We start from the raw sequence: 26,018 nt of genomic DNA on the forward strand, positions 1-26,018 counted from the left end.
CTCTGAGAAACTTAAGCTTTGCCTTCCTAACCAGAAGCAGGGAACTGGTGGTGACTCTGCACAGCTGCTGGACCATGTCCATGGAGCTTTCACCACATCTCATCCCTTCCTGAAGAGGAACCAGAGGCCAGCTTCCTGCACTGTCCCTCGCAGTGTGGGAATAGACAAGGCTCCTAGAATCACAGGGAGTTACCCTTTCCTGGCTCTTGCCCTTTCCTGGTATGGAGGGAGGGCACTTTGATCTTGGAAACTCTTGGAAATCCAGCACCCAAGGTCTGCATGATGAGGCAGTCTAACTCTCACTCCCTAGGCCAAGGGTGTATGACTAGATGGGCCCTAACATCAGACTACCCAGTGTGTGCCAAAGAGACCCTCCAGGGCAAAGCCATAGGGTGTGGCATATAATGACAGCAAGGCATCCCTATTAACTCAATCCAAACAGCTAGGAGGAAAAAACTGAAAGGCAATGAGTCTTCCCTTCACCTCAACATCAATTCCAAATCATTTAAAACCCCGTTAGTGCAGTGGGCATTCCCTGTGCATGTGCCCAAACAATTCACCTCCACGCTGCGTGCCATTGATCCAGTGGTATTTATTCAAGCACTATTCACACTTGTCAGATAACAAGGGAACTGAGGACTCCCCGACAGCTCCTGCCCTCACGGCAGCCCCAAGGCTTGGTTGTTTTAGAACTCAGATAAGTTCTGTTTGAAAGCCTTCAAAAGTGCTTCCTTCGCCCTTGCCCCCTTCAGATGCTACATCACACCAAATGAGCAGCAGTGAGTGGGCTGGGAAAGCCAGCAAGACCTACATGAGCTCAGAAGAGGCCACACTGTTCCATGTTTTCATACAAAAAAAAATTTAATAAATATTACTTTTCGAAATTTATTGCCAGGAACAACACATCAAAGATGCATTCTTATGTTCATATAACACTAATAGGACAATACAAAGTATCTTCCTGGTCTCAATGGTGAGCCAAGATTACTCTGTCTTATAAGCCTTTTTGATCGTGAACTTGAACTTGGTAATAGCACTTCGATTTCCTCACTTAAGGCAGGCAGTGTACTCTATGGCAAATCTAAACAGTGATCTAACTGGACATTTTCTGGTTCAAGTATTCAACTAGCTTATTAGAATACTCCCTAAGTGCAGTAGACAAGGACGACGAAATCAAATCTACAAGTGGTTCAGCATTACATACGAATGGTGAAAAGAAATCAGAATTTACAAAGTAAGACGGGTGTGCTTCCAACTTCACACAATTAATTTGGTATTTTTAATGAGATTCAACCGCTCACATTCTGGCCACAGTAAGCCATAGCTCAGTTTGTTCCCTTAAACTGCTCTGTGGCAGAACGCCTGCCTGTCTCTTTTCAAGTCTAAAGCAGGAAAGTAAGAAAAAAAATGAACGAAACAAAGAAAAGAAAAAGAACCTGTTGTAGACTAATTCTCAGTCTGCCTCAGTCAGTCCTTAAAATGTGTCTTAACGTGATACTAACAAAGGAAGTGTTTGAACACCTGACGTCGTACAAAAAGAAAAAAAAAAAATCCATCGGTATTCCCAGGTGAAGAAGCCTATCCTATCCTTTCAAGAGAAACTATTTCCAAACACCTTAATTTTGGCTTACAGGCAACATGTAATGAGATAAGTTCACAAGAGAAAAAAAAAAAGCCATCTGCTTACAGCGCTATCAAAAACCTTCAGTTCTAAACACATACATATAAATAAAAAGGAATGATGTTTTAAGGCTCTTGATTATTAAGTTAATAAATCAAATATACACAGTGATTAATAAAAAAGAATTATTTACATAACTATACAAAAATTCTACTTTGACACATTTTTTTCCTCTTTAAATTCTTCATTTTACCAGCAACTGCTGACATCAAAGACCCCCTCCCCCAACAACAAAAATACAATAAAAAAAATAAATAATAAAGTCATTTGTGATAGTTGCTGTGGTTCTGAGCTGCAAAGGCACTTTCAAATACAGAACTACTTGTACGTCATCATAGAACCAATATACAAAAACAACTCAAGAGTCAATAAATATAAATAAAACTATGATCCTAAGGCTGCCATCACCATTAGGACCGCTGGCAGATGTGGAAGGTCCAGGCCTAGGGCTGGGCAGCTCCTGGGAGCCCGAAGTGTCAGCTGCAGGGTAACGTACACCCAGGCACAGTCACTAGTTTTTGCATAGCTGTAAGCACTGCACTTGATTTCCCAGCCAACCACAGAAACTACCAGTGCCAGTGGAAGCCAGCTTGTCGAAACTTAAATTAACACGGGATTCTAAGTCAACAACAGCCTCTGACTGGAATACGACAACAGTTGAAAGAAACTACAAGCCCCCGGGGTGCCCTCAAATTCTACCTACGGCCCGCAGCGCACTGGCTGCTGCTATACGATGTACTCCATCCGGTTCAAGCTCTGGGCGCTTTCCAAGTCTCTGTTGTCCTGTTTGTTTGTCCAGTTCGGGTGTTTTGTGGGCGTGCCGCCGGCGGCCTTCTCCTCTCTGTCTACCAGCGTGTACACCGGCTGCTTGGCAAACCGGACTTTCTGCTGGTGTTTATCCATGTCGTCCTCCTCCACTTCGGAGTTGTGTGTCCTTATTTTTGACATTTTGGAGTTTTTGTTCTCATAATCCTTAACGGGCACAGTATTGGCTCCGTGTTTCTCAATGGGGTTTTTGATCTGCTTCAGCTGTTCCCGCACGTTATTGGTGGTGTTGTCCTCGGAGGCAGAGTGAGTGTGGCTGTCCGGCTTCCGCCGTTTCCGTACACACCAGTAGAAGGCAGTCACCAGGCAACAGACCCAAGCCACTGTTAAGACAGAGCTCAGCAGCGGGACCAGGAAATCTGTAAGATAGGCGAAAGACCGGTTAACTCAAAACAGAAGAGCTTTTGCCAGGGGAATAGGATACCAACAGTGGGTTTCCTGTATTCAGTTCCTAAGAGGGACGCTGTCAAAGTCCCTTTTCACAACTGCAGCTATGTTCTGTCACTTCATGGCTTGGTAAACTATTGTTGATGTGCTGGCTCTTTAAGACACTTGTCTCCAGAGGCAGCAGGTAGATGGAGCTGCACTCCTATGGTCTCTCCCAATTCCACATGAAGGGTTGTTTCTGGTCCCAGAGAGTCTGGCTACTTTGGTGGCTCAGGATGAGGGCCGATTTCAGAACCAACAGAAACCAGTGCAAGTGTGGAGAACTCAAATTCCCCAGTCAGAAGCCCCAATTTCTGCTCAGCCTGAACAGTGATGCTCCAAGAGCATCCAAAGGTGGATTTGAATAGCCTGACACACCACCAAGCCATCCACCCAGTGAGTGCCTCTCAGTGTTGTGGACCAGCTGTGCTAGGACCCCCAATGCTGGCTCCATATAGCGTCAACAGCTCAGGGAAGGTCCTACAGTGCCCCAGGGCTTTGCAATGGATCTGGACCACACCTCTTCTGCATGGGAGCTTGCCAAAAAGATAATCCATACTGTATGCTAGTGGGAGAAAGTGTCAGGTGTCCCTCTCTGCCTTCAAGCCAATACCAATATAGGATTTTGTAACCTTGTGCCAGTAGACAGATCTGAGTTTGCTCAGTAGATGCAGGAGGTGGCTGCGAACAGATAATTCGCTGGCTGAGATTTTTCCTGGATGGTATGTAAAATCAATTTCACCAGCCACCAGGAAAAGGTATGTTCCAAATGGACACCCACCTGTTCTGTTTTTCAGAGGACGCCTCTGAACTCTGACTTCTGCAACTGCAGCAATAAGTGAACTGTTTCCATCCCGTTTACTAACAAGGTCTATTATTTTATCAGTAATTTCCTTGATGGGGTTTCCATCATCCCGGATGTCTTCTGCAGACTAGAAAAAAAAAAAAAAGCGAATTGTCAAGATGGATACCTACTGCTTTATTGTGGTTGCTGTTTGATACTGTCTAACTCAACATCCTTGGAATCCAGTGATTAGGAGCGAAACGGTCTTATACTCACAATGGCCACATGTATTTCGTTGTTTGCTGACAGGGAGGGCTCACAGGCTATGTAGATTGAATATTCAGCGGAAACATTCTTCAGAATATTCAGATTCCTCAATGCACTGCAAATGTGCTCAGTGGTAAGACCCTACAACGATTTTTTTAGACATTAACACACATGTAAAATAAGGGAAGGTTGTGGGGGGAGGCTCATAATCTTATCAACAGGCTAGACTGAAGCCTTACTTTGTTCTAAGAGACAAATCCTGGCTAAAGAGAGTAGATGACCTCTCTCCTGTCATACTATTTTGAAACAAGCAGATATACTCCTATCCCCATCAAAGAAGTTACGTACTGGAGACATCATCTCTTTGTTGAAGGTGAAAGTTATGTTTGCACAATTATCCTGGTAATAGGAGTCAGATGTGCACTTGGTCTTCACCGGCTGGAGGCTGGCGGAGCGACACTCGCCCACACCGGTGCAGGGGCGCACGAAGCACTGGTCATCTAGAACTGGAATGCAGCTCTGGCCATTGGGGCACTCACTGTGCCCTTTGTGGAGCCGGCAAGGTCTAGGGCCACACCAGACCTGGAGAGGAGAAAACAGGAGCCGGTGGCTTAGCAGGAATGTCCACCCATCATTAACATTTGGGAACTTTAGCAACTTTCATCGCCCTACCTTGGAGCAGGCCACCCGTCCATCCAGGCACTGGCAAGTGTTACAGTCATCGTCCCACTTGGCCCCATCAACTACCACTCTCCCCATGGTGATGCAAGATCTTCCTGAAACTGAGAGGCAGAGACACTTAAGGAGGAGTTTCTTTTTGCACAGACTGGATCACAATTCTGATTTTTTTTTTAACCCACTCCTTATTAAAAAATAGTTACACCCATGTCCTTGGCCATGTGATGACAGCTCCTCCCACAGCATCAGACACGTGCCCTGGCCATCCCCACCAACTGCTCGCTTGATCACTTGAGTAAAGCAGGGTCCGCAGGTATGACACGAGAGACACCTTAACGGATCTTTCACAGCTAAGCACGCCTCCTGTGAGCCTGCCATCTATCATGAGAAGACCATGCCCCAGAGATAGCTGATGACCAGTCAGCCAGACCTGGATTCAGTACTCTACCTATGGCTCAGGCTACAAAAGTCCAAAGAAAAAGGATACTTACTGCAAGCCACTGAGTTTTTTTTTTTTTAATTTTTTATTAATTTATTCTTGCTACATCTCAATGGTTATCCCATCCCTTGTATCCTCCCATTCTTCCCTCTCTCCCATTTCCCCCTTATTCCCCTCCCCTATGACTGTTCCTGAGGGGGATTTCCTCCCCGTGTATATGCTCATAGGGTATCAAGTCTCTTTTTGGTAACCTACTATCCTTCCTCTGAGTGCCACCAGGTCTCCCCCTCCAGGGAACATGGTCAAATATGAGGCACCAGAGTACATGTGAAAGTCAGACCCCACTCTCCACTCAACTGTGGAGAATGGTCTGCCCATTGGCTAGATCTGGGTAGGGGTTTAAAGATTACCACCTGTATTGTCCTTGGCTGGTGCCATAGTTTGAGTGGGATCCCCGGGCCCAAATCTGCCTATCATAATGTTCTACTTGTAGGTTTCTAGGACCCTCTGAATCCTTCTACTTTGCCATTCTCCCATGCTTCTCTCATCTAGAGTCCCAATAGGATATCCTCCCCTCTGTCCCAGTTTCCTGGTAAGTGAAAAGCCACTGAGTTTTAAGGAACTTTATTACACACCCATTCTGTGGCGATAGGAATCAAAGGCTACCTTCCTGATTTTCCCTTCCTCCTTGAGCATGGTAAGCCCCATCCTCAATAGTCAAATGGTGATTGTGATGCCCACACAACTCAGAAGACACACAAGGCAGCCAGACCCCGGCACACCTACCTTCGTGGCATTTGGCACCACTATGTCCCGGAGGGCAGATACACTGGTAGCCATTGATCTCGTCCACACAGGTGGCCCCGAAGGCGCAGGGTGAAGACTGACACTCGTTAATGTCTAGGAGAAATGAGCTCAAGTTCAGGCTTTAGTGTTAACGAAAGCGTACAAAAATCCTGATACGAGCTTGAGGAATTATCACGTATGCCACAGACAGGTTACTAATCGCCCAGAGAGCCTCTACTAGCCACTGACCCCTCCCCCCAAGACCACCACTGTTCTGATTTCCAAAGCTGAGAGCCTTTGCAGAGGCAGCGCTTTTTCCTTAGGTTTCTTCTCCTGACAGCACGCTTTACAGAGAGGGTGCAATCGGTCCCTGAAAATGGGTCAGAGCGAACATCTTAATTCCATAGGCCGTAAAGTCTGTCACAACTATGGGAGTCTGATGGCACCCTGTAAGTAAGTATAGCTGAGTGCCAATAAAACTTCACTTACAAAAGCAGGTGCGACAGATGTGGCCCTCCACTGTCAGACTCTGATTTAGAAGGTGAAACAGATAAGCTGTCCAACCTCGCACTGAAATCCAGCCCATCTCAGACTATGAGATTTTAAATACCACTAAAATTTCAAAGGATTTGAGGACAAGCAATAACCAAAACAAAGTATTCTGTACTTTTCTGTATGTGGGAAAGAGATGTTTTTTAAAAGTAGACAAAAACCTCAGAACACAGGGTTTTCTCTCACTTCTTGATTTTAATCATTTCTCTGGGGTCTAATCAAACCCTCTACAGAACAGCCCGTAGAAGCCGGAGACATAGCCGTCTGTACATACAATACCTTAGCTATAGTTACATGCTAACCACGAGGGAAGTTCACACTTTCCTCAGGGCCCCCTCACAGCTTAACTGTCCGTTTTATGGCTGGCACTCTCCCTGAGAACAGAAGGCTGTGCCACCCAGAGAATTACTAGGAAGGGCAACAGCTAGGGGTACGTAAATCCAAGTGGAGGCATGAGATTACTTGCATTGTCAGGATTATTTGGAAGTATACTCTTGATTTTTAAAGACGGAAGATCTGAATGCTGAGGAGGATAGACAAGTAAAGCCATGGGGAGATCAGATAGAGTGATACTTACTTATCCTGCAGTCCGGCCCAGCAAAGCCCGGGGCACATTCGCACCGATACCAGTTGTCTCCATCCACACAGGTCCCACTGTTGTAACTAAGAAACCAAAGGTGACCTTAGTTATCAACATCCACATCCAAACACATCCATCGCATGAAGCCATGCCCACCACAAACGTGCTTTCACCCCAGGCCGTATCTCCTGCTGACCGGGGGAGCTTATAAATACTGATGCCTGGGTCCACCCCCCTGAGAGTCTAAATTTCTTAGGCCTCAGTCGAAGCCCGGCCATTGGGACTTTTAAAAGCTCTCCAGGTGATTCTCGTGTGCAGCCCAAGGTTGAGAATCACTGCGCTAAATGAAGACGCAACCTGGATAATTAAAGTGTGGTCCACAGAGCAGCAGGGCAGGGTCACCTGGGAGCTTGTTAGAAACCCCACCTCAGACCTCCTGAATCAGAACCTACATTTTCAACATCATCCCCGGGAGATTCCCATGCATCCTACAGCTAAGTACCAGCTTGAAAGGTTGCCACACTTACCAAGGATGAGGGCTGCAGTCATTGGTATCTGCAAAGAAAAGACAACACCTTTGGAGGGTCTCCGTAGAAGCACCATTTACTCGTTTCCGTAACACCCAAATGATAAAGTCACACTTCACACCAGTCAAACACACTGAAAGCCTAGTCTAAATTGGAAGCAGGCCTGGAACATACTCAGTTTCATTTGCCGTGGGACACATGTACACAGGAAGAGGCCCTGGCAGGGAACAGGGGGTGGGGAAGGCTGAGAATAGGAGGAGGCAGGCTGCTGGTCAGCCCCAGAGCTGGGAACGGAGACACCATCTGTCTCCACTTATCTCACGGGTGACTTTCTCATGCCCAGGTCAGGGCTGTATCCCATCAAGTCATTAGTCAGGACCCAGGTGATATAAAAGCAGACATCAAACAGCAGTGTTTCTGGTTTCGATTCCAAATCCCCATGGGTATTAGGCTAGGCCGCCGTAGCCCGGGGGAGAATTCAAGGGAGGCCACTCACTCTGCGTACAGATGGGCCCCTCCCAGCCTTCTTTGCAGACGCAGGTGAAGGATTCGCCATTGACCACACAGGTGCCTCCATTGTGACAGGGACTCGGCAGGCAGCTGCTGTTTCTGGCTGCAAAAGGAAAGCAGGTTAAGATCACCCCTTCCCGAAGATCCAAGGTGGTCCAAAAGTGCAAGAACCAGACCAGAGAAAACGATCCCAAGCCCCAAGCTCAAATGATGGCCTCACCCACGTCAAACCCTCCTAGAGGCAGAAAGTTACCTATGTTACAGGTTGCCCCTTCCCAGCCAGCAGCACACATGCACTTAAACGTATCCACTTCATCATAGCAGGTACCGCCGTTTTTGCACGTGGCCTCATCACACTGGCTATCACCTGAAGAAAAAAAGGCCTTAGCACGAGTCTCTGTGATGGAACGCTCCCCTCCCTCCCGTGGAAGACAGAGGAGAGGACCCTGGCAGCAACGCTTACGTGAATGGCAAGTCTTTCCTTTCCACCCATTTTTGCAGTCACAGTAAAAGTCATTGACCAGGTCTCGACACGTTCCCCCATGGTGACAGGGGTTCTGCCTACAGTCATTTATGTCTGGAACCAAAGAGACGCACACTGAAGACGTCTGCTCCTGATAATAATACAGGGCGCAAAGCTTTCCTATGGGGGAGCTCCAACCATGGCTTTCTAGGCTGTCCTTCAAGAACCAGTGAGTTGTCCTAGGACTTTAACTTAGCAATGCTTTTAGAGAAGTTCCCAGCTAGGAGGAATGAATACGTGTTAGGAAGAGAAGTCGTGATCCCCTGGAATGCCGTGGCAATTAAAAATCAAGATGGACAGAAATTACAATCAAGTCAGAGAGGTTCCTTCGGGGCACTGACTCCTCTAACACCACCAATCTAATTCCACCATTCCCCAGCAGAGGCTCCTCCCCACGACTGCCCAGCAGCCTTAATAAATGCCAAGAAGACATATGAGATGAGGTCATTACAGCTACCCTAATGGAAGTCTCGGGAAGACCTGAGCAAAGGGAGGCTTTCCCAAGGGAAGGTGGTACCCTTGTTCTACCCACAAGCCCTCACCCCAGAGCCATCTGTCCCCCAAAGCCGCAGCAGACTCACTGGTTTCACAGTAGGCCCCCTCCCAGCCGTCACTGCAAATACAATTGTAGGAGTTAACGCCATCGATGCAAGTGCCACCGTTTTTACAGGGGTTGCTCTCACAGTCGTTGATATCTATAAAAGGAAACGCAAGGGAAAATGAGGAGCCCAAGGGCCAGCCATGCTGCCATTGAGCACCATCTAGTGACTTTCACAGCTACAGCTACCTCCCGAGACAACGCACCTGGAAACACTGCCACCCTTTCTACTCAGAGGCTTCTAGATGGCACCCCCCCCCCAATTTTATTTAAGGCCCTCACACATTATGTGTAGGCCTGGGGAAGAAACTTCTATAGAAGTAGGGGGTGGCGGGGGGGGGGGGGCGGGGGGAGTGACCACTCAGAGTGAAATTCTAGAACATTCCAAAATCATCTTGGGAAGCTCAAGAGGCTGTTGGTAGTTGATCAATTGACTACTACCTCCACTAGGGCCTTACATAAGCCTTTACTGGTTCTCCTCTACCTTAGCTTCTGACTAAAGCAATTCAAACACAAGTGCTCCCCAAGCTGGGTACCCACTGGGCTCCCCGGTCCCAGAGGAGTCTTACTTTCATGGCAGTAGGTGCCGGTGAAGCCTTTGTTACAGTCACAGGTGAATTTGCCTCCCGACTGGCTCTTGCACTTCCCATGGGGACCACAGACGTTAGAGGAGATATACCGCACCCCTTCAGGCGTATCGTTGGAAGCCATGGCCACAGTGCAGCTGTCAATCACTGAAGACAGGCTTGGGATCAGACGCCAGCCCCAGCCCCAGACAGCATTTCTAACCAGAGGACTCAGCCCTACACCTGCCTGATTGGATGCAGCCATTCTTTGGGCTAACAAGTTAAGACATCACGAGGTACCTGGGGACTTAAACCCAATAGTGTCCCTATGACAAGTAAAATTGAGACTCCTAAGTGGACATAATACGTTTAAAGTTACATTTATTATCCTTAATGCCTATCTGATTTGTTAAATGCATGTCAAAGTAGAAAGGCTACCTCTAAACTTCCTATCATCTCTGTCTGTCTCTGTCTCTGTCTCTCTGTCTCTGTGTCTCTCTGTCTCTGTGTCTCTGTCTCTGGGTCTCTGTGTCTCTCTCTGTCTCTCTCTCTCTCTGTCTCTGTGTCTCTCTCTCTCTCTCTGCCGGCCTCTAAGGTTTCTCACTTTGCAGACCACCTCTGCCTCCTAAGTGCTGGCACTAAAGGTGTGCGCCACCATAGCCTGCTCTCCTTCAGGATCTTAAACAAAGCTAATGGATAAGTCTACACAGGTTTAGAAGTTATGCTGCCCAATATTAGCAGCCACAGGCCACATGTACTTATTTTTAAATGAACTACACAAAAAAAAGATATCTCAAGCACTAGTGACATTCTAAATACCGACACCCAGCATGGCAACAGTAACTGATGCACACCCCAAGTCCCCACGGCTACAGAGCCCTCCTGACAGCGCTCCTCAGAGCATTTTTTCTTCCTGTCACAAACTCGGCCACCTCTGAACTGGAATGATAGATGGACTTCACGTCCCTTCCCTTGGGCTACTTGTCCACATGGTTCTCCCAACTGGCAGCCTGACAGATTACCTCCATATGTTCTTGTTTCCCTAAGTGACCGGATAAAGGACTTTCCATCTGTAAGCCTTCTTCACCCATTTACCACGTATAAGTGCTCTGAGGGGAGGTGGCAGGAGATGGCCTGCAGATAGATGGGTCCAGGGTGAGGAAGATACCTTCACAGGGGGTGGTGCGACAGTGGTCTTTCAGGTGTGAACAGTTCTTGCCCTCATAGTCCTCGGGGCACTTGCAGAAATAGTCACTGGCACGGTTGTAGCACTGGGCACCGTTCTGACAAGGGTTGGGCTCGCAGTAATCGATGTCCAGCTGCCGGGTGGCACGAGTCAGGAGAGGATCAGTTAAAGCAAAGCTGTCACCATGACTTCTCTGGGCAGAAAACAACTGACCCCTCCAACCACTTCTACAAGGAGACCGCCCCCCATACATGACACACCCACTCATATAACACTTAGGGTCTGCCACGTCCTAGAAAAGCATTAAAGCACAGGGCACAGTGACAGAGAGCAGACGCAGGGCTATGTGATGAAACTCGAAGCCAAGCAAACAAGCCACAGTAACAAAAACAAAAGAAAAAGAAAACCATCCATCAACACTGTCTTTTACCAGCATTTGTCTAGCAGAAATTCCCTAGTCAGTAGGGTGCTACTAAGTTGGGGAGGGGACAAAGAAGAACGGGGAGGTGACAAGGGAAGGTGACAGAGAAAAGGGTTCAATGTTAGAGCTTGGTGATCTGATTTTTTTTTTTTTTTTTTTTTTTTTTTTTTTTTTTTTGCTTCCGCTCACCTGACAGAGGTTTCCAGAGAAACCAGTGGGACACAGACACTGGAATCTGTTGATTTCATTCTGACAGTGACCCCCATTCAAGCAGGGGTTGCTAGCACACTCATCGATGTCTCTTTCACAGTGGTCGCCTGCATAGCCAGGTGGACAGATACAGCGATAACCATTAACCAAATCCTGGAAAAGGAGAAGGGGAGAAACACATGCATATTGTTCTATGTCTTCAGGAATCCAGAACTTCAGTGCCTTGGCCCGGCTGCTGTGGGTAAGGCAACTCGCCGGAACGGCCACATGCTAAGCCCAAGCACAGACTAGCAGTTCTAAACAGTGTGTGTGACGGTAAGTGGCTCTTGCGAGGCTGAGGTTGGTGAGGGGCTCAGGTTCCCACCTAATCCCACAGGGACAAGGCTCTCTGGCATCACATAAATCTTTAGAATGTTGTCATTTGTCAAGGTTCCCTTTAAGCAATGATTTACGTACCCGACAGGAGGCGTCATTCTGACACTGGCCAAGGCAGTCATTGATGTCTAAGAGAATAAACAAGAGCCACATTAGAGAGGCACATGACACTGAATTCGGGCTTACCTGAAAAGTACAGGGCTGATACAAGTTTCAATCAGATTTCCCTGTGCTTCCGGTGAGATAAGGCTATTATGTTGGGTGGGGACCCTCCCTAATCCTCTCAGACTAGGGAGTGAAATTTCACATCATTGTTTTAATCACCTTATCAGAACATGCTCAATTTTAGCAGCTAACAAGCCTGATGAATTGTATGTTTTCCTTTCTGCGCTAGCCTGGCCACTCCCGCTCCAAAAACATTCCCTTCCCCGCTACAATATAAGGTTTTCCTTCTAGTCTGCCAGAGCGTTAGTTGTACAAAGCTCTGGGGTCCATCCCTGGCAGCACCAAGTAAGGGAAGCCGACAGCAGCAGAGAGGAGCAGAGGGATGAATTAGACAGGAGCCCCCGGGGTCACCCAAGCTTCAGGAAAATCAAAACAGACACCAAGTCACTCACTTATGTCACAGTTCTGACCCATCCAGCCAGGAAGGCAATCACAGTAGTAGCTGGCAATCAGATTCTTACAGGATCTGGCATTTACACAAGGTTTGGCCTCGCACTCATTTGCATCTGAAAAGAAGCCAAGGATGAGCAGTGACAAATGCGGGGGTGGGGTGGGGGGTGGGGGGGTGAGGAGGGAGCTGTCCCCCTCCCCACAGTCGTCCCCTTGAAAAGAAACACCATAGAGCTGGTCTGAAATATGCGACATTTTAACAAGCCAGCTAAATAAAAACTAGGAGGCATCCTCTGTAGGAGCATCGAGCCCTCTTCCCCAGCCTTCATCCGATAACTTTCCTTCAGGCTGCTGGCTAACAACCAGCTCCCTACAGAATGGCACAAAGTCACTAGGCACTTCTGTGAAAACCCAGCACACCCCAGTTGCTGGGTTTTTAGTGTGGCAAAAAGAATGCAGACAGCTCATTCCTCATGAGGTCATCCCTGTTTGGAACCCAGCGGAAGGCTCCTCCCTCGGACGGGGCATTGACATGGTTCAAGGAATCCCAGGACTTTCCCACAGGACCTGGAATCCCTAGGACATTTGCATGCAAGTGATTCCTCCCAGGCCCAATAGACCCTGATAATAAATTACTTAGTGTGATGAGCATAGACGCACACACTCTGCTGGCCACACACTTCATCCTCCCTCGCAGCTCTGATGTGCACTGCCTACTTACCTAGGCTAAGAATTATGCGCCTGAGAGTTCTCTTACCTAACTGACATGTCTTGCCAGTCCACTGGGGTGGGCACACACACTTGAATCCATTCACTAGATCCTGGCAGGTGCCTCCATGGGAACAGTTATTTGGAGAACAGTCATCAATGTCTATCCAATGAGAACAAGAGAGGGGCAGCGATTTCATTTCATTTGATCTACTTGGCAATTAGATAATGCGACAGCACCGTCCACAAGGGGAGTCTTCACCTACAAAGCGGAAGCCTGCTACAAATCTAAGGGAAGCCACTAATGGGTACGGAAGGTGATGGAAAGACCCAAGCCTTGATTTTAGCTTTAAATCCCCAACTGCCCTAGTTCAGCTAATCCGTCCCTAAGCAGCGAGGGACAGATAGATGGAGACACACAGAGCATCAACTCAGTGGCGACAAGGGGCATTCATATCTGTTTAACCTTCACTTGTAAAAGAATGCTTTCCCTTCATGGTTCAGAGACTGCAGGCAAAGAGGAGGCATGGGAAGGTAACTCTTTTGTACAGATGGAAAAAAAAATCTTATTCCTGTGATTCACTTACAAGACTTTCCCGAAATCACATACACGGAGGCTGCCCGAGCCCCCTGCCGGAGATCTCATTCATTTACGTGTGCCATCTCATCTTCACCAATGTGCTCACTAGGACTTTATGACAACCCTCCCAGCTGGGAACTGCTACTTGGCCTGGTTCAAGGCGGCACAGGACAGGTGGAAAGGCCTGCAAGGGCAGGGGCACCTACTACCTCCAGAGCACACAGCCTTAACCTCGGCACATACACCTCCCTAAGGTGTCAAAAGCACAGCGGTTTTTCAGGCTTGGATGAACCTCAACGTTCCAGGAACTCATTAAGAGACCAGAGACTGCCTAACTCTGGAGGATGTGATATGTGACCAGAGCTCTTCACTCAAGAATACCCCAATAATACAGGCAGGCCTCAAAGCCAAGCTGAGACTCGGCGCCTCCTCCTGGGGCCCTGTGACAACATTCAGTAGTTGACCTAAGTTCCTGTCCCACAGGGTTGGAGGAGACATGTCAAAACTCACACGCAAAGGAATCGGATTCTGTCCATCACAGACCCATCACTAGCCACCTTAGTAGGTAGGAAAGAGTCTAGGGATTGCCCAAGTACTACTAGACCGTACCCGGGCATCCAGCAGCACAGACATATCACTAACCTATAAGTTGGACTAGCCCAGGTCTCCCCCACCAACTCTCTCTCTCTCTCTCTCTCTCTCTCTCTCTCTCTCTCTCTCTCTCTCTCTCTCTCTCTCTCTCTCTCTGCACGATAATCTTCCAGAGCAGACACACATCAAAACCTGGGACTGACTTACTTGTAGAACATGTGGGTCCAGTCCAGCCTGGAGAACACTCACACTCAAAGCCCAGGGAGGTCTCCTTGCAGCTGCCTCGGTTGTGGCAGGGATCAGAGAGGCAGGCGTGCTCAGCTGCATACAAGGGAAAGGCAGTCAGCAAGGGAGTAAACCGGGGTGGTACCTTACACCCTTCCCTCCACATCCAGTCCCCTGCCACAGCTACTAGTTTAAGCAATGACAACAAAAGCAAGCTTGTGATATAATGCTGCTGTGGTGTGACAAGGGAAGAAAACTTCCCAACTAAGCTGTCTCAAGGCAGATTTTCAATTCCTCTTGGAACGGAGGTTCATTTAAAATCCTGTAGCCTCCCCCTCAGTTGTCAGCATCACCTTAAAGCATCAGGGATTTGGAGATGTTTCCTGGGCTCAGAGAAGGGCTGGGATAACAAATCATAACTTCAAAGCTGATTTCATCTTTTTTGTTTTGTTTTGTTCTTTTGGTTTTTCAAGACAGGGTTTCTCTGTGTAGCCTTGGTTGTCCTAATCTCGCTTTGTAGGCCAGGCTGGCCTCGAACTCACAGAGATCCTCCAGCATCTGCCTCGAGAGTGCTGAGATGTTTTCATCTTTTTTACAGGTGGTTTAAATGTACTGACTTTTTTTTTTTTAATATTTTCATGTTGTCATGTTTGTACATGGTACATATGTATGAATATGTATGAATGAAGGATATATCAAAATAATGTCATCTTCACTGATTTTAAATAAGACACTCTAGCTTCTGTCCTTTAGTTGCTTAGTCCTGCATTTCTTCATGGAGTCACCGAATTAGCCACAAATAAAACCCAAGATCCTTTGGAGAGCAGCCACGTACCACCCCAAGCTACCACTTTCCAGCTCCAAAAATTTTGTTAAGCTTTTTGAGAATTTCCTACAATCTATTTTTGATCATATTCGCCTCCTTCCCCAAATTCTCCCATATCCAACACCCCTTTCCTACCTACAGTTTGTATCTTAAAAAAATAATGAAATAAACAACAAAAAAAACCCTATTTGGTCTTTAAAGTAAGTATACAGAAAATGAAGGCAAAGGAATCCCACCCAGCTTGGGCTACTTACCAATTTCACAGTTGGGTCCTGAGTAGCCCTCGGGGCAGGAACACTGGTATTTGTCAGGACCAGTGTTGCTACATGTTCCCCGGTTGAGACAAGGCTGATGAGTCCCACAGTAATTCAAATCTGCCCCCCCAAAAAAAAGAAAGAAAATTAGGAAAAAACTGCTAACTGGTCCTGATCCCAGTTCTAGGCCCTGCCAGATTTAAATATATAGCTTGCTCCAAATAAAGCAATCACAACAAACAACATTAAAGGTAAATTCGAACATAGCCTCAGTAAGAGCCCCTGGGAAAACTTAAGTAGGCCCAGGATACAGCTATAACCAACCTCTAGTATCTGGAAAACCCTGAGTTTAGCCCTGGCAAGACCAGAAAGAGAGAAAGGGAGAGACAGACAGAGAGAGAGAGAGAGAGAGAGAGAGAGAGAGAGAGAGAGAGAGAGAGAGAGAGAGAAGTTGTATTAGTGTTCCCATAACCTTACCTCCCACACCAAGCCCACAGTGGCCATACCTTTGTCACAGAGCTGTCCACCCCAATTGGTCTCACAAAGGCACTGCCAGGGCTCATTGCAGGTGCCATGGACACAGCCCGGGTGCGGGATGCACTTATCGCAGTATAGGCCCTGCCAACCATATTGGCACCTGCAGACAGACAGCATACCGCCCCTTAGCCTTCTGGCAGCCAGGGATGCACATGGTTACACCACACAGCTATTTCTGTTTTGTCCCAAAGGAAAGGATGGCAGACTTTTCAGACTCGCAGGGGGTTTTGTATGAATAACTTCACAGTTGGTCCCCAGAGTGTGTCCTCCTGGCCCACCCTGACAAAAGGAAAGCTGTCTGAGGAGCAACCGGCATGGGGTGCCCTCCACAGAGCTATTCTCTTCTCAGGCTCCCCTGAAAGAACTAAGGGGTTGGGGCTGGAATAAATCAATCCCAGGTCCTAGTCAAGACACACCACAAGAGGGAAGGAGCTTCTGGCGACAACAGCTGTGCAGCCCTGCGATGTTGCCTGAGAAGCCCTCCTCCACTCTTCGTGCAAACTCCGTGCACGGAGTTTAGGGGTAACAAGAGGGTGGCAGGACAGCACCTCAATAGTTTCGTAGACGCAAAGAGGAAGGAAGGAGAGCAACTTCCTTACACAGACCTGGATCTCTAATCCCATTTCTGTAGGACGGACAGCGAGCAACAGCACTGGGAACCGAGTCAGAGATAATTTATGACCCATTACCCTGGCCAGGCATGCTGATTTATAGATATTTCTCACTTTAGAAAAAAGGGAGGAGGGGGAGGGAAGGGGGAGTCAGCTGAGTTTATCTAGTTTTGAGGGAATTGAGTTTCCCTTATAAGCACCTTGCTCAAGAGACTCCTCAGAGGTCGGATGGAACTTCTGATGCCCAAACAGAACAATAAACCTTCACCTGGGGTGGGAGAAGGATCATCTCAAACCACTCCCCCCAACAAATCTCAAGTCCTCTGCACCTTGAACATCCCTCTCAAAGTCAAGCTCTAACAAAGGGGCCAGGGAAAGGCAGAGATCAGTGACCAGCCTGATAACCGCATGAAGATGGAGCGAATAGGTCCAGCAGAATCAGCCTAGAGCAGGGCCCAGGAAACATAGCATCAGACCCAACTCCCTGTAAGCCTCTCAGCCTCTCAGCTGTGACTCTGGAAAAAAAAAAACCCACACCCTGGTGGATATTCCCCATCCCCCCACCCCACCCCCAATACCCCCACCCTCATCCCAGAGGAGGAGCTCTCAGCCCCAGAGAGCTGGAGGCAAAGGAACAAATCCTGGTCATGGGAAAATTATAGAAATCTAGCTAATCACCCAGGCTGAGAAGCCACTGAACCCTTGAGACTCCTGACTACTTCCTAACTTCTCAAAACAGCCATCCACCCCCAAACACTGACAGCCACTAGAATGTGGGGCCTAAAGTTAATCCTGCACAGGCTGCTGGGGTCTGTAAGGTAGACCATCAGTTCAAAGGACAAGTGACTATTTAAAAGGCTGACCTAAGAACAGAGTGTGTCATTCAATGTGAATCATTTTCTTCAGAAGCAGACACCCAAGTCAGTGGGAGGAAGGGGGAGGATGGGAAGCCATTCTGTCAGATCCATAGTCTAAACTTAGAAGACAGGAGGGAGCTGACGGGTCCACAGCAACACTCTGTTTCTCCCCTCAATGGCCTGAGTGAAAGATGGCTACACTTCTTCAGTTTGTCTAATAAAACCAAGCAGGACAGCTGAGGACCCAACCTCGCCTCCTAATTAACAAAGGCTCAATGCCCAAGCATAAAAAAAGCAACCATAGGCGGCCATGGATGACTTCAAACGAAAACAAATAAAAATACTGACCCTAACAGAGGCATCTACCAAGTTGTCCCAGCGTAATGATAGATGATTAGCATTCTCATGAGAAACTGAGAGCCCTTCCTCAGATGATGATTCATAATTAACTTTGATACTATTGGCAGGCTGGCACTAAACCAGCCTGTACACCCAGGAAGAGGCAACCTGAGTCTACCTGGAAACAACAAAACCAGTGAAGTTTTCTCCTGTGGGTGAGTCAAGGGGGAAAAAAAAGGCTCATGTAATACATAAGGCAAAAGACAACTTACAGGCAACTTGCCGTGCAACTATTTCTGGAGCAGGACCCAACCTGAACTTCCTTAGCTGGAAGGTTCTGTTTTGATTTTCTTTCAAGGCAAAGAGAAGGAACTGGGCTGGGAGACTATGCAAATGGCGTGTGGGAAAGTTGCACCTTAAGTAAATAAGAGCGCTGGTGCGTGTCCGGGCAAGGAGTGGGAGGTGAGACTTCGAAAGAGAAAGGGCTCTACTCTGGAAACAAAGCCTGTTGTTCTGGCTGGGAGGGCCCGCCCCTGCCCGGCAGTCTGTTTATTCTGATGACAGTAGCACTCATCTCAGTTGGCCTGGCTGATACTATCTGAGCAGGGAGCAGGCTCTGAGGCCCTAGGAGTGCTCTTACTTTCTCCAGAGCCAGCCGTAATTAGCAGGGCCACTGTACATAGGTCTCTGCTCCATCTCTGACAAAGAGGCTGTCACATGTCACAGTCAGCTGTGACCGGGCACTTCCATAGTGGGCAAATCCTGTTCAGGCTTCCTGAAAATCAACTTTCAAAAAGCAGGAAGAAACAACCCCAGGACAGCCTGTTCTTAGTTTACTTCCAGCTGCCTTGAATCTCTCTTCAGCCTCAAGCTAGCACTCCCATGACTTGGGAAGAGAACACAGGGCAGGGGTAAGCCTACAGGTGACTTGTTAAAGCAGTAGCCCTAGTGTTTACTGAGCGAAAAAGCACTGAGCAAGGTTGTCAAATGCAGACCAACCAATGCCGTTGTCAGTGGCTGTTGTGCAAGCCAATAACCTGCACTGCACATCAAAGAGTTCTCTGTTAATTCTTCCATTTGGGGCAACGGCAGCTACTGGGGGCCCACCACCGAACCCTTAAAATAAAAAACAACAACAACGTATTTTAGGATGAGCAGCAGGTGCTCTACGGGTTTGTGCCTTTAGACAGTTTCAGAACTGTCTCCGGGCTCACTCAAGTCAGTGTAGCCTTGCAGAGCAAAGGTGACAGGACTGAAGAGTCCACTTAGCATCTCATCAAATTTGCTAAGCCTTAAAGGCTTGGGGGGAGAATAAAGCCTGAGTCCAGTCAAAATGCCATGCACAAAGGGATTTCCTGAAACAAGTCTCTTCCAAATTGGCATAATGTACATTTCAAAAAGCCCCCAAAACCGGCATCGGAAGGGGAAACAGGCAGGGTAGGTTTCCCGTTTGGCTTTACTATTGTCCCTGGACCATAAAGAACAGACTTCAAAGGCCAGCAGCAAAGTCGACATTCATCAGGCTCAACTGAGCAGATTCCAGCACAGCCATTAACCTCCAGCGCCAGCCCAGCTCCAGCCCGCAAAGGGGCCAGGAGATTGGACTAATCCCATTCTAAAGAATGCTGGACTTTCTCCTACTGATGGGAAAAGTGGGGGAGGGCAACAGAGGAAAAGCCAGGGTGGAGGAGGAGACCCAGGGCAACAAAGCTACATCCCACTCCAGTCCATTAGCACTTAAGGAAGATTAAAAACACATCTTATCAATTTGCAGAACAGTTAATACAGAAAGATGCCAGCTCTGCCCGTTAAGTTTTTGTTTTTGTTTTTTGTTTTGTTTTGTTTTGTTTTGGGGGGGGGTTGGGCTTGGTTGTTTTTTCTTTTTCCCCTGCACCAAAGAAGAAGTGTGCATTCCACCGAACAGCTGGTATGATTCAATAAGCTTTGGATGTGCCTGCTTTGGTTTTTCCCCCACTAAGTTTTGCATCCTCCAAAAAAGAGAGGGGGCACTCACAATGAAGTCAGTCTCCAGGTTGCAAAAGAGAGACAGAGAGAGAAAGTCAAGGGGTAGGGGTTGTTGTTGTTACCGAAGTTCAATTAGTTGGCCAATTACCTGCAGTCGCCTGGGAGCTTGCAAGAGCCATGCTTGGGACTGCAGCCCTGTCGGCATATAGCTGTAAAATACAACAGGTAGTTCCATTAGCAACAGTACTGCCTACACCTTGCTGGTCACTGTCATGAGAATGGCCTGGTACATACATCTGGGGGCCCAATGAACAAATCCAGGTTTAAACTCCAAGGCCATGTTAGTGGATCCTCAATCACAATACTATTCGGGGACAAAATGAAAACAAAAACAAATGACAGAGGAGGGGGGTGGGCAGTGGGGGTTGAGGGGGTATGGATCCCTCATCATGTCTACTCCTGTCTGGGCCTAATTCCCCCTCATCAAGAGAAAAATGAAGGCATCTGGCCTTCCCCTACCCCAACACTGTCCCACCACAGTATCTTCAGGCGAGCCTCTCAAATGCGTGGTTTCAACAATCCCACGGGACTAAAGAACCAGGCAAGCTAGTCCTGTGGCCAAGTAGCCTCACAAAGCAACTCTAAACTTGCTCACAGAGAGAAAGAAATCAAGCTGACACTTAAAGGGAACCCGGACACTAAAGAACTTAAGTAATTGCTACTTGTTTTTTAAAATATGTCAAGCAATTGCTTCTATTGTCAATTCCAGAAGTGCCACCTTTCAAACAAACTACTGCCACCAGCTACTTGAAGAAAGGAGTACTGCCTAAGAGACCAAATGTCCTCCTGTGCCCATCCCTCACAAGTCAACGCTAAACAAAGGAGTTTATCTAATTATTGTGCAAGATGAGCAAGGTGCATTATCTGACCATGAGGGGATAGCCTATGTCGTGCTAGGATCCCCAGCCCTATTGCGAGGAATTAGAATTACTTCATTCTAGACTCTAAAGCTTGGACTCCTTTGGATGGATTCAGTCATAAAGAATATGAAAGTACAAGGCAACCATCTACCCCATCCCCCAACCCCCACCTTTAATGCCACAGGAGCAGCTCAGGGCTGTAATTTCCCAGAGCACTGTCTGTTCAAACATCCCTAGCCTACCCTGTTCCTGTTTGGCATCAAGCTCCTCAGAAGCAGAGTGTGAGGAGATTTGGTAAGAGGAGGAAGGAATGGGGATGGGGGGGGGGGGCGAGGGAGATGAGGCCAAAGGAGGAGTTGAGTAAGGATGTGGTCTCAGCTGGGGTCTGACTTCAGTGTGATCCCAGGGGAACCTCTGAAGTGTGAATCTTATTCCACAGTGTTAAAGCAAAGGGGTTGGCCTTTGTAACATCCCCCACCCCGCCCCCTTCCCCCATGTCAGTCACTCAGTAACTGCTCCCTGCAGGAACGGGGCAAAGAGTGGCTCCTGCTTGGCCAAGGACAACTCCCTGGAGAAAGAGCAGCTGCGAGCTGTTAGCAGCCAACACTCACGGCAGCTGGGGGATGGGGACACACCAGCTGGTAAAGGGAATCTGGACAGGGCACCAACAGAATCTTCTACACACAGCATCTTCGTGCTCTGGTCCAAGATAACAGCAGTATCCCACCCTGCCACCTGACTCTTATAAGCGTGAGAACCTGGCACCCAAAGCAACAGGCCAACAGCATTTGCCAAGCCACCCAGCTGCATGTGCGCATACCTTTGTTACACTCTGGACCCATCCAGCCTTCCATGCAGGTTTTGTTGCCGTTCTGGTCACAGGCATAGTGTCCAAAGAAGTCGTCTCTAGGTCGACAAAACTTATTGCAGCCAAAACCATAGTAGTGGTCATCACAGGTCACTCGGATCTGATACTCAAAGTGGGCTATTCCCGTGTTCTGTTTCAGGGTCTGCCATTGCCGGCTGGGGTTTATCATGCCTGAATGAGAAGTCTTTTCAATTATGCTATCAGGTTCTAAAGGCAAAAAAGAAAAGAAAAAGAAACTCACTAACATCCATATTAGCATGTTTGTTTCTGACCATGCACAAAACAGTACAAAAACCAAACTGTTGTGTAAAAAAAAAAAAAAAGGCAACAAAAGCTGTACCTGTCTGCCAATTTACCATTCGACCTCGTTTACTTCCTATATCTTGCCTGGAAACAGGGTTGGATACCTGCACCTCTTCCCTGATCTACAGGCATCCAAGTCATTAAAGTTAGCCTCCTGCTATTCAAGGCTACAACAGTCATGTTGAATATGCATCCACCCAGGAATGTGGGGCCAGAAATAAGAAATATCTGGAGAACGCTAGTACAGAGTCAGAATATGCACACAAACAGCACACTCCATCCTGGAGACCTCCCCAAGCACCTGCCAGCAAACCCTTGAGGGTCTTTCTTCCAATAGCACCGAGGAGCTGCAGCCACAGCAGTGCCCCAGATCACTGTCCAGTCTCTACACAGTAGGTAAAACTGTCTCCTGTTTAAGCTGGCATTTAGTGACACCAAGTATTTGTATTTCTTCCTGTGATCTCTTAGCCAAGTTTCCTAACATATTATGGCCCACACTAATTTGCAAAACAAAACAAAACAAAAAAAAACCCACAAAAACAAAAATCTCCTAAATGTAATAGAAGACTGCTCCTTAGGACATTTTGATCTTAAAGAAATTTTACTATTCCAGATAAGGTTAGTGATTTTTTTTTTTTTTTTTTTTCCATTTTACTTGCAAGTCTTGCTTGGAAAAGCTCTATTTCAAAATTCTTCACTGAGAGCCAAGGGGTAGATTGCAATACGTGAAAAACAAAGACATCAATAAACTTTTATTAGGCTGGCATTTCACTAGCAACAACAAAAATGTAATACATTTCACTTTTTTGATCAGCTGAAGCCGGCAGATGTGAGAGTAATTCATCTCAGCCTGCAGACAGGTAGGTTGAGGCACTGTGTTTGTGTCTGTTTAAGTCAAGCTCCTTAAAAAAACACCTGCTAGGCAAAGTAAATGTCTAGGGTCCAAGCAGTTCTTAGAAGCAGTGAGATCTGGCCCTTACCCCGAGGGCATCTGCAATCTGGTCTAAGAGAAGAGACAGGTACTAAAATAGCTCCAAACCCCACAAGCAAGGCGTGCAGAAGGGATGTGAGCAGACAAGGCTCTAAGTCAGCACTCAGCCTGGTGCCGTGTTTGTTTTCTTAAACCTGCCAGTCATCACCTTGTCAAATTCAAGGCCACCTTGGAGAGGCAACTTAGGACCTACTTGCAATGTCTTTGTGATTCTTGCACACCCACATCACTGTTTTTCTAGGCCTTGAGCCTATGCTCCTTAACAAAGCTAGACAAGCTCTACAGGTGACCAGGGGAAGAACTCCTGGGTGGCTCAATCTACAAAGAGCAGAGCCCCAGCCAGTCTGGACTGCGCTGTGGGCAGGGCAAGCCTTGAACAAGCCTATGTACCTGTAACACACAGAACCACGTGCAGGTAACATTGTATTTGAGTTTTTGCTAATACACACAGACCAAGGAATGGCAAAAATGCCTCTCCATTAACTGCCTGTTTGCTTTGCCAGTACAGTTAAGAAATGTGGTGGGCTAGCACGGCGTAGTTATAAGAGCTTCATGAAGGAATTATTAAACACAGGAGCCACGTCACAAAGGTGTCTTAGCCTTTTCTCAGGCTGATAACAACGGTGATTCGGCCCAGAGCTCAGAGCCATCCCGAGGGTGTAGAATGACGTGGAATTCTGTGTAGTTCAGGAAATGCTGTGAAGATAACATCAGAATCCTCAGGGGATGGGGCAGGGTGGGGTGGGGTGGTTGCGGCTCACAAACCTACAGAGACTACAAAATATGTGGCACGGTCTATGCCGTCTGGGTTATATGGAGCCTGAGTTCACTGTGTGACGATTCATTATTAACACGTGACTCATCTCTCCCATCAGCTGAGGCCACCAACTACTGGAGGCAGCTCACCTGGGGTAGCTCTAGTTTTAGCACACTGCCCTGCAAGTTTCACTGGCATGAGATGCATCATGAAGCAAACAACACCCACAACCTTGTACACCAAGGAGGACGGACCACTGTGAACACAACTCAAGGACCAGCCAGAAAACTTGGTGATGGCCTCAGCGGAGAAGAATCTAATCTAGAGGGAAAACTTGGTCTCAGAGACTCCTGTTTATGTTTAGCCAGCCAATCAATTAACCTTTACCATATACTGAAAACATTTGCTCAGGTGGAAAAAGAGAAGCTTGGATCTTTATATGCTATCGCCCTGAGCCATACTAGAAATGCCCGGAAGAACATGCCTGGGAGAGCCAGCCCTGGAACTTTAGAAGCACCTATGCTTAGTCTGGTCTGGATTGTACTTGAGGTTTTTCAAATATACCAAAGAATGCCAAAATAACCTCCATTAGGCATAATTACAGAGCTGATGTGAAAAGGAATTCTGACCCAAACTCAGGGATCTGCCTATAAGTTACATGCAAAGCCAGGATGTTTGCAACTCGATGAACTACCAAAGAACAGCCTGCACTGTTGGGCTCTTTGGCATCCTTGGATGCTTTGTAAGGGCAGAGGGTCAAGAAAACAAGGAGTCAAACATCCCAGGAAGAACAAACTGTGCACAAAGGTCCTGAGACAAGAGGGAAGTGTGCTGTACTCAAGGATAAGAAATAAATGGCTAGGATACAGGCACAGTGGATGTGGTGTGTTCAGAGAAGCCATCAGAAGAATAAGGGCATACAAAGATCTGACCCAGGAAGCCACTGAGCGGCTAGCTTTTACCATCGGGATGACTACCAAATGTTATGTTCAAGGCGAAAAAAAGAAAAAGGATAGCATAAGAGTGGAGAAGCCAATAAGGACAGACCATGTGACAGTCAAGCTAACTCTAAAGGTACAAGCAGGCAGTGAGGTGGACCAGGGCAGCACCACTAGACATGGTAGGAGCAGCTGGATTTACATGGAGAACAAAAGATAAGAGACTATTCAGAAGCTGGACGCTGGGCAGATATAGATGCTAAACACAGTACACAGGGGCCTTCCAGATGTATGCCTTATGATGCCGGCTGTCCAAACACTGGTGCTGGTCGCTCAGAAAGGGCTCCGTTAACGGGGGACTCTTCTTGGAGAGGACAGACCTCCAATTTGGCTTTGACTACTGAACTTGTGATACCTCGGCAAAAAATGGGTGAAAACAGAGTGAACAGAAAAGTAGATAAGCCACCAAATCCAAGGCCCATAACGTAAGTTCCTATAACTGTGATAGGCATCTGTGATTATGTCAACCACTCTTTCTTAAAAGGCAGGCCTGGCCTGAAAGCACACTGGTGTCATCTCGTCATCCTCATCTCCAGTCCAGTGACTAGTTACTTTAGGAAGCAATGAAAACATTCGGAATCCTAAAGCATAGGGATTTCTATTGCCTGCAAATGTGTGTAACGATGGGAGCTATGGACAGGCTGCAGGTCCCTAGAGGCACAGCTCTGGAGTGTGAGATGACAGCCAGCATAGCAGAGTCCACAGATTCTGGGTAGGCATCCTCTCCGGTTCTAGTCCTGCAGCCCTGCAATCAGAAGGCTCACTTCTACTCCCCTACCCACTGCACTGTACACAAGGCACGATGATAGAATGTCCACACAGAGCTCCATGTTGGTGGGAGGAGAGAACAAACAGGTACTCGTGATCTTGGCTGGCACCAAACCATAAGCAAGCCTGGCAAAGTGCCCTGCCACCACCCTTAAAGTATAAATGTCCTTCACAGTGAGAAAGCTCATATCCCAGGCAGGGCTTGTGTCTAAATACCTGGATGCCAAAGCAAGAGAAGAACCCAAATGACCAGGAGCCTTCCCCACACCAGGGCTTGACAAGGACTCTGTACCCCTAAGAAACCCAGAGAGGTCGCCATGTTGAGTGGCCCACTGAGTGTCGCTGTAGCTGTGACTGCTCGTGCTGGGTAC

The 26,018-nt window shown here is 47.6% G+C and overlaps 1 protein-coding gene across 1 annotated transcript in view; it reads right to left on the reverse strand.

Moving 5' to 3' along the window:
- Positions 1-769: 769 nt before the first annotated feature.
- Positions 770-26,018, reverse strand: part of Jag1 (jagged canonical Notch ligand 1) — a 35,376-nt gene continuing 10,127 nt past the window's right edge. Inside the window, exons 4-26 of the mRNA XM_051144725.1 lie at positions 21,783-22,037; positions 20,191-20,251; positions 16,240-16,370; positions 15,734-15,853; positions 14,636-14,749; positions 13,307-13,420; positions 12,552-12,665; positions 12,016-12,062; positions 11,539-11,712; positions 10,911-11,061; positions 9,746-9,910; positions 9,160-9,273; positions 8,519-8,632; positions 8,309-8,422; positions 8,042-8,158; positions 7,546-7,573; positions 7,016-7,101; positions 5,887-6,000; positions 4,656-4,765; positions 4,332-4,565; positions 3,993-4,124; positions 3,714-3,864; positions 770-2,865 (exon numbers count right to left, since the gene is read on the reverse strand). Of these exons, the coding sequence (XP_051000682.1) occupies positions 2,408-2,865; positions 3,714-3,864; positions 3,993-4,124; positions 4,332-4,565; positions 4,656-4,765; positions 5,887-6,000; positions 7,016-7,101; positions 7,546-7,573; positions 8,042-8,158; positions 8,309-8,422; positions 8,519-8,632; positions 9,160-9,273; positions 9,746-9,910; positions 10,911-11,061; positions 11,539-11,712; positions 12,016-12,062; positions 12,552-12,665; positions 13,307-13,420; positions 14,636-14,749; positions 15,734-15,853; positions 16,240-16,370; positions 20,191-20,251; positions 21,783-22,037 (3,218 nt within the window). The 3' untranslated portion in view covers positions 770-2,407. The remainder of the gene's footprint in view (positions 2,866-3,713; positions 3,865-3,992; positions 4,125-4,331; positions 4,566-4,655; positions 4,766-5,886; positions 6,001-7,015; positions 7,102-7,545; positions 7,574-8,041; positions 8,159-8,308; positions 8,423-8,518; positions 8,633-9,159; positions 9,274-9,745; positions 9,911-10,910; positions 11,062-11,538; positions 11,713-12,015; positions 12,063-12,551; positions 12,666-13,306; positions 13,421-14,635; positions 14,750-15,733; positions 15,854-16,239; positions 16,371-20,190; positions 20,252-21,782; positions 22,038-26,018) is intronic.

This window comes from Acomys russatus, chromosome 4 (genome assembly GCF_903995435.1).
Source record: "Acomys russatus chromosome 4, mAcoRus1.1, whole genome shotgun sequence".
Lineage (NCBI taxonomy): Eukaryota > Metazoa > Chordata > Mammalia > Rodentia > Muridae > Acomys > Acomys russatus.